The 8,950-nt window shown below is 28.3% G+C and overlaps 1 protein-coding gene across 7 annotated transcripts in view; it reads left to right on the top strand.

The window, feature by feature from the left end:
• The first annotated feature begins 2,814 nt into the window (after positions 1 to 2,814).
• Positions 2,815 to 8,950, top strand: part of LOC106460563 (pre-piRNA 3'-exonuclease trimmer-like) — an 84,857-nt gene continuing 78,721 nt past the window's right edge. The window contains exons 1-5 of one of the 7 annotated variants that reach the window (XM_022387315.1): positions 2,815 to 2,856; positions 3,428 to 3,510; positions 5,015 to 5,066; positions 5,859 to 5,932; positions 6,873 to 6,909. In XM_022387315.1, the coding sequence (XP_022243023.1) occupies positions 3,432 to 3,510; positions 5,015 to 5,066; positions 5,859 to 5,932; positions 6,873 to 6,909 (242 nt within the window). In that variant the 5' untranslated portion in view covers positions 2,815 to 2,856; positions 3,428 to 3,431. Of the gene's footprint in view, positions 2,937 to 3,008; positions 3,070 to 3,406; positions 3,511 to 5,014; positions 5,067 to 5,858; positions 5,933 to 6,872; positions 6,910 to 8,950 lie in introns of those variants that run through there. The other 6 variants (XM_022387313.1, XM_022387314.1, XM_022387311.1 and 3 more) reach the window with 6 other exon arrangements.

The raw sequence follows: 8,950 nt of genomic DNA, 5'->3' as shown, positions 1-8,950 counted from the left end.
TAAATGACGTTGGTATTGTGGGATTCTAAATAATTTTTGTTTAGTAAACGATTTTAATTTAGGGCCGGGTTTTTGTGAGAGTTTGACGTTGACAGGAATATTGTGTTTACTGGCTAGTTTAGTCCAAGTGTGGATAATTCTTGAGCTGGTTTCAGGAACAAAAGGTAAATTGCAGTGCAATGTACTGTTTAAAACAAAAATTCACCGCAAAAACACACACACTGGTCTCTACATCCCCTGGAATTCCGCAAAAATCAATACACTTAAAAACTTCATAAACACAGCCACAAGACTCTGTTTAACGGACTACATAAATGAAGAAATTAACCACTTAAAGCATTCCTTTATTCACACCAATAAATTCCCACCAGATATAGTTGAAAAGCTCTCCAACATTCCCCACAATAAAACTCAACTCACGAACAAAATTGACACTAACAAATCAAACAACAGTACAATACACTGCAGTTTACCTTTTGTTTCTGAAACCAGCTCAAGAAGTATCCACACTTGGACTAAACTAGCCAGTAAACACAATATTCCTGTCAACGTCAAATTCTCACAAAAACCCGGCCCTAAATTAAAATCGTTACTAAACAAAAATTATTTAGAATCACACAATATCAACGTCATTTATAAAATAACATGCAATAACTGCCCAGAATTCTACATCGGAGAAACAGGAAGAAAATTGGAAACCAGATTGACAGAACACAATAAAAAACCGTCCCATGTTTTTCACCATTGAAACTCAAAAAACCATAGTATATCTATTAAAAACACGGTCATTTTAAACAAAGAACCCAACATAATCAAACGAAAAATCAAGGAATCCATCTTAATTGAACAAAACAACCCTACTCTAAACCTTGTCGAAACGTTGTACACTTGCTGTTATGTTAAACTTATATTAAAGTTTTGCTTCATTACCCATTCAAGCCGTCTCCAGCCATTATTTGTCTCAAAGTGGGTTCCTCGTCATCGAATTACATATGCTTCTCTTCTACAGGTACACACGCTATCCATGTGACTGAAGACCATTTTCATGTCAGTAAAAGATGTCATGCTGTTGGAACATTATCTAACTTACAAAAAGAAAATACCACTGTTTTAAACAGTAGCATATCCCATGATAATGTGATATGCAGTCATTTTATATATTTTGCCTGCTTTACTTATCTAGGAGTTTTTAATCTTTTCCCCATTCATTCAGTTTGTATTCAGTTTTAACCTGAACAAGTGGTCTAGAAAGTCATTGAGATTGTCTTGTTTTAGTTTCTTTGTTCTTTACAATAGAATATGCTGTTATTATACCAAAATATAAAGCGGGAAATAAAAGTGATTTGAATAATTATAGACCAATTGTTTTATTATCGGGCATATTAAAAATTATTGAAAAATATTGTTAAAGAAAGAATAAAAAAATTTTTAGATTCAATAAAGTTTTTCCCAAATCGTCAATTTGTATATCGTAAAGATATGACCAAAAAAGATGTACTAATTACAGTGATTAATAACAACTGATATTTTTTCTAGATATATCAAAAGCTACTGACATGATCCCATAAAAACTTTTATTAAAAAACTTTATCGAATTGGAATACGAGATACTGTTTGAAGTTGGTTTAAATTTATATATTAAATAAATAACAAATATAGTTAAAATAAATAATGTTATTTAATGAAATGGGCTTAACTGCTGGAGTACCCCAAGGATTAGTTTTGTGTCCATTACTTTTTCTATTATATTTAAACGATTTCTGTGAAATTATGTTTAATGGAGAAATAATAATTTTGCAGATGACTCCATACAATTCTGTGATAGAGTAATAGAAAGTTTGATAAGGAGGTCATCAAAAAATAAATAATGATTTAAAAATCCATAACGAGGTGGTTTGATAATAAATTATAATGTTCAATTGCAAAGAAAACAATATACATGAGGTTTCTACAAGTCGGATGCTTCCAAACGAACCAATAATTTATTAGAATTGTGTCTGTAAATATTTTTGTATCAAGCATAATATAAATGTTAATTGAATTTTACAAAAATCAGAAAGTATTAAGTATCTTACAGTATTACTAAATTATAGATATAATTGGAAAGAACACATTAAATTAGTAGAAAAAAAAAAGAAAGATATCAACAGTAAGATTTTACTATTTACGAAATTATTTAACTCGAATGAAATAAAATATATTTATTATGCTTGGTTTGATTTAATTCTACAATATGATATCCTGCTTGGGAAATACTCATCCAATTTATTTAAGAGTTTTAATACAGTTACAAAAAATATTAGCAGATGTATTTATATCATTATTAAGGTATGATCATATTAAATTACATTTTCAAAATTTAAATATACAATCACAGCGTAACTTACTACGAAATAAGACATTTATATTTTTATCTTTCACCTTGTGGTTCATGATTCAGTACATAATCGCATAGTATTGGAGAACTGAAAATTTCTGTAAAAACACACACAAAAAATAGCGTATCCAAAGTTTACTGTAATGGTTCAAGTAAAGATGAACAAAGTGAGCTAGTTTCATCTGCAGTTAGGTAAATAAAAGTTAATAAAATAAACACAAAAATAATATTTTAAATAAACAACAAAATATAATGTTTGTTTAAAAGATTTGCACTTAAGTGGTTTATAATTTCATTCCTATAAATTATTGACTTTCTGAAGATTGAAACTATTTAATTTTTAAGTTATTTATTAAAAGTTTAAATACAGTCTCCTTAATATAACAAAACACAATTCAATTATTTCACCTTTTGTAGTTTTGAAAATTACTCACTAGGCAACACTGAAACAGTGTAAACCAACAGTGGCCCAACAAACTGTAAACTAATATTACTGTATTAGTAGTAGTGAGTGGTATATAACGTTGTTTGAATATAAAAGTGGCTTTTTTATTTTGGGGTAGTGTATCTTTTAGACAATTATAAGACAGGCAACTACATTACAAATAAAAAATTAAGTCTTAATGCACTGAATAAATGTTATAACAGTGGCGCTGATTTTTTAAGAACACTAACTAACTTACGAATGCATGGTATTGGTAACGCCTAATTTATAATACTAGTAATACTAATATTTTATTACTTTTAGTTTTACCAGTTCATTTTGTAAATATATATAGCCTATTTATATGTAAATGAAGCTCCTTTTGTCGAAAGAAACTTTGACGCGTTTCCCATATTTTGTAAACTAGCACTTTTACTTTTAGGGCTTAACTCACTGTTAATGTTATTTTTTTCATTTTGTTATTATTAATCTCTGGTTGACGTGAACTTAAAGTTAAATGTTTTGCCATATTTTCAAGGAATTTAACAGATATTGGATACTTAACTCATTTTACTGTAATATAACCTTTTTTAATTTTTTTAAAGCTCATCTTTAATTTTTTAAAGAAACATGGTTGAAGTACTGTCGTCAAGATTTGATGCCATTTTTCCAAAGATTGAATCTTCCATCAATCAAGCAGCATTCATTGGTGAGAAGGGTTTTTAAATTTTACTTGCTCTCCAGTTTATGTACAGGTGTTTGAAGTGCTGAAGTAGCAAACACAACATACAGATAATATGTGTGTGTAATTATTATATATAAAAAAATTACCAGTGTTAAAAACCCAAAAGTTAGTATAACAACAGCATTATTTCTGAGAAGTTTTTCAGCATAAATCAATCACTGAAGATGCTATTAAACATGAAGTGATACATTTTAGCAAAGCATTATACCTTGCATAAGTTACATTTAAATGTGAATATGTACATGAGCATTAAGTATGAAGATTGAAAATCTTGATTGGTAGGTTTGTCCCACCCATTTAAGATTTCAGGTTATACTTTGGTGATACTTCTTTAATGGAACAAGTGCTAGTACTTTGATTTTTTTTTTTTAGAATCACATTCTCAAATGAAACCTCAAATTTGTTTCCTAAAGTAAAATTTTCATTTACTAAGGCTTACAGCTAACTTTATGCTATAATTTTTTTTTTTCAGAAACAAAACTTGTGTAATTCCTTTCTGACCAAAAAAAATGGCCAGATTGTGCTTACTTTTTGAAAACATTAGGTCTTCTTACCCATTGTTCAAAATATATAATCAATTTGTAAATGATGTTAGGAAAACACATAGGTTCAAGAAATCAATTGAACTCAAAAACTTCTAGTTTGCCTTAGAAGAAGAAGGGACCAGCTTTCAAAAGCACTCGTATAACAAATCTTATAGAACAGTGATTCTCAAACTATTTTATTTGCAGACCACTGGCATTTTCTTTTCATCTTGGCAGGCTGCAATGAAATTATACACTACACTACTGCTTTCTTTCTGTAATTATGCAACCTGTCTACAGACCACCTGATGGGACTCCAGACTACAAATTTGGAAACACTGTTCTAGAAGAACATGTCCTTTAAACATACCCTTATGCAAAATGATAGAAAGTTATGCAGCTTTACAAAATCATGCTTAGTTTCAAACAATAAAATCTAACGTAAATCCATTTAAGAGTAACCCTTGAAACCCATATTCCTGAATTTGGTAGCATATTAGTAGCTGAAATATAGTGTTAGAACTAATTAGAAAGATGAATTAACATTATCAATAAAATAATGACAAATTTATAATCATAACAATTTAGTAAACTAAAAGAGCTAAGACATTATATGCTTCTAATCAATTTTAAACATATCCTTGCCATACAGAATAAAAGAATAACCATAAACCAAATATTTTGGCAAGCTATTATATGAATGAACAATGTTAAAGAAAAGTAATGAAAACATTTTTTAAACAATTTTTCATCAGTTTGACTGGGAGAAAGCTGAACATTAAAGAAAAAAAAGTAATGGTGTAACTTATTAGTAGTCTTGACCTTTTGTTAAATTGAACGTTAAAAGAAAGTAGCTTTGCATAAACAAAGGTTAGAATTTTCACAAGTGGTACTATGCATTTCGTAGGCTGATAGTTTTTTCTTATTTATTTATAATATTTCAGCTATTGACACAGAATTTACAGGATTGAACACTGGTCCCAGTACCAAACCCTGGTGAGTATAAGTAAAAGATATTACTGTCAGTGGTTAAGTTTTCCTGAAAAAAAGTAATGATACTCACTTTTGCTATGATGTGGTTTCACAGTATTGGAATATCAAGCTTTCTGCAAATTAATGATGCCTCTAAATCCCATATTTCTGCAAATTAATGATGCCTCTAAATCCCATATTTCTGGAAGTTAATGATTCCTCTGAATCCCGTATTTCTGCAAGTTAATGATTCCTCTGAATCCCGTATTTCTGCAAGATAAAGATGCCTCTTAATTCCATATTTCTGCAAGTTAACAATACCTCTAAATCCAGTATTCAAAGTGAACTCCCAAGAAATGCAAAAAAAAACAATGGAATTCAGTACTAGCTTCTAAAAAATAAGTGGTACTCTACTTGGAATTTCTAAAAGAACTGGTACCAAATTACTCTTGAGTACCAGCAGAATTTTGTGTAAAAATGTAGATTTTAAATTTGTTCCCTTAAAGCTAGCAGTATGTATTAATTCCTTTTTGTTTGAAAAATTTCTTTAGGAAATTTATGTATTTTTATTAAAAGAAATGTATAATGGTGCTTAATGTTTATCCCAGAAGTAAAAATGTGTATATACTAAGTAATGATATCTTATAAAGAATGCATGTAGATGTGTTGTATTTTAACTTTTTCCATTCTGTTATAATTATAGCTTTGCTAATATTTAAAATTTAAACAAGGTTACATTTTTACACAGACACACTTGATAAAATTGTAGTGTTCTGTGGTTTTAATAAAAAAAACACACTTTGTTTTGTTGTTTAGTCTGTTTGACACTCCAGCAGAACGTTATAAGAAGCTACAACTTTCAGTTCAACAGTATGTAATATGTCAGATAGGTATGTTTTTACTTTAATGATCTAAATCATTATTTATTGTACATTGTATACTTAAATATATTTTAGGTACATGTAAGATATTTAACTTAAGGATTTGATACTTGTGGTTACATTTTGTTGGTTTTTCTTGATGTCTCATAAAAGTTTTCTGAAATGTATGAATTGCAACATTTGTGATGAATATACTTGTATGTTAAATGCTTACTTATATGACCCATCAGACTAAAAGTTTAATTATTGTCTGAAGAACTTGCCAACCTTTTGTCACATTTTGTTAATGGCTGAAAGTTTACATAAGTAAACTATACAGATTTCTTACCTTAATAGCATCATAAGGTTATTTAAGATATGTGATTGACTCTGTATTAGCAGTGAAAATTTTAATATAATATCAGTATGATAGATTTGTATGCCAGTAGTAGCTAGGTTTTTAAGGCCAGTTAAATCTTTTAATGTACTTTTAAAGTATAATACATAGGAGTTACAGAATGTATTTAAATTGTGTTAAGAATCCGAGTTCTGTAAATACTGTACTGTAGTTTCCTTTCTACACAATTTTTTAATATGTTTTTTGCCTTTTAAAATTTATTACTTTTAGCTTAGTTTCAGTATCTAGTAGTAAGAAAAGCTATTTCCAATAAAAATTTGCATCTAATTGCCAAAAATTGGTATCAAAAAAGTTAAAAATTTGTAGCACTAGGTCATCAAACACAAATTAGGCTTAGCTCAAAAAGCTGGAAATTGGTTTAACTCGCATTAGTTTATATGCTTTAAGTAATGCAGTGTCATAATTTTGTTATTCACATGCAAGTCACTACAATAATGAACCATATGACAAAAATGAAGAATATTCTACTTTTACATTATTTTTTGCACCTACTATGCTAATTGTATTTTAATTTTTACACTTTCTTTATTTAACCTACTTTTTTCCCAACAGGGCTATCGGCTTTTGTTAAGGACCAAGAAGCAAATAGGTATCTTCATTTTTATTGGTTGTTTCTGTTAAATGATATGTTAATGGCTGTGTATCTGTGAAAAACAAGTGGTAATATGTTATTCTAACAGTTTCTGTTGTTGGATGGGTTTTTTCATATTATTTGGTAAAAAAGAATAATACTAAGTCCAGTCTATTTAGTGATAATGAAAGCATTTTATGTCTTTAACTACAACATTATTTTATATAACTAATGATAGGCCTAACTTCACAAATAAACATCTAGACAGAAATTTCACTTACTTATTAATTTAGTATCCTTTGTACTTCGTTGCAAATATAACCTTAGAATTTACAGCACTGAATAAACTATCTGGCTAAGCAACAAGACATACTGACTAAATCATTCATTTATAATCATTAGTTGACTAACATATACTCAAATAACTCACTCTAATAAACTGAATGTAACTTAATATATTCAGTACAATAATCATCTACACTAGCTTAACTTATATTTTATATTGTTCGTCTAATCTTCTAAACTTTCAAGAAGTTTCTAGTCATTAAACCACTCCCATCATGCTCCATCAGCCTCCCTTTGGCTAAACAACAATACAAGCATATGATTTGAAGAACAAAGTTTATAACATGTTTAACTAATCCTAAGTTAGGTAAAGGTAGTATTGCTAATAATCTGTGAATGAAAATTAAATAAATGAATACAGAATACTGAAAAACAATGCTTGCTGAGAAACACATTCTTTTAATATGTAATGTTAATTCCCTATAAAATGAAAAGTGATATTCCTTCAGCATACATATTTGTAAGCAGTGTTTATTTTTTATTTTTCTAGGCTACATGTGTCAGCAAAACAATCAGGCACATTATGTACACATTAGTCACTCTTTCCGCTTAGCAGTAAACTACCTACAATTCTGACATTGTTAAAACTTGTATTGAAAACAGTAAAAAATATTTATTATTACATTTTATTTTAAAATACTAAATTATCAATTTCTTTCTAGAAACTTAGAATAACATGTTTTATTCTTTTAACATAGACTCATTCTTATAAATTGCATTGCATCCTTTAAAAAAATCTAAAATAATACTGGATTTTTTTGTGAAGACACAATATGTATGTTTAGTCCTGAATGTATTTAATGGTGTATTTTGTATGTCCTTGTAAAAACTGATGGAGTAGGGACTTTCTTATTATTCTGTATCAAGTTTTGTTCATTGAATTTTTTTTTTTGTGTGGATGATTGTTATTTTAACAATTCTATCTATTCTTTGGACTTTAACCCTATCTCGAAGAGTCATGTGTCAAAGGCCATGTCATTGCGTTTATTGACTTGCATTCAAAATTTTATTGAACTACTATTTTATGAATTTATGTCAATAAGTTTGGTATCAAACTGTAGATTATAATTCAAATTTTAGTATTATACATTATTTAATTTCTTAATTTAAAAGTAAATATTAAAAAAACACAGCTAAACATCAATTTTTGTGTGTCATGTGCATGTTAAATGCAGCACTGGTTCAAATTAGATATTTATGATGTCTATAGTTTCATACAAATTAGGAACTCAAATTACTGATATTGACAAGCTAGAATATAAAATATGAACCTCTTATCTTTTCTATTTGCTAAGATATTACTCGTGTACTGAATCGAACACAGTGGCACCCTGCCAACCTCTTTCCATTTTTGGAAATGCTCCCTTATATACACTTTCTTCTATACATGACATGAATAACCAATTTCCAATGATAGTGAAATTCTATGGTATCAATATAGTAACTTATGGTTTTTTTGGTTATTTAAAATGTATATTTAAAAACCTAAAAATTTTCTTTTCACATCTTCCATGTGAGAAATTTAATAAGGCATAGCAACCTACAACAAGCAGCAAACAAGTACAAAGGTCATAACTAGAAGAGATAATTGTTTGCTTTACTGTTCTATGTTTTAAGAAAAAAGTTTAAGAAGTTATTTGTAAATAGTAATAATGTATATACATATATAATGTATAATAATTGAAATGTGACTGTTTTTTTACAAAATACTAGT

Source organism: Limulus polyphemus, unplaced genomic scaffold (assembly GCF_000517525.1).
Source record: "Limulus polyphemus unplaced genomic scaffold, Limulus_polyphemus-2.1.2 Scaffold796, whole genome shotgun sequence".
NCBI classification, from domain to species: Eukaryota; Metazoa; Arthropoda; class Merostomata; order Xiphosura; family Limulidae; genus Limulus; species Limulus polyphemus.
The sequence above is the reverse complement of the archived record's forward strand: the minus strand, read 5'-3'. Positions and strand labels throughout refer to the sequence as shown.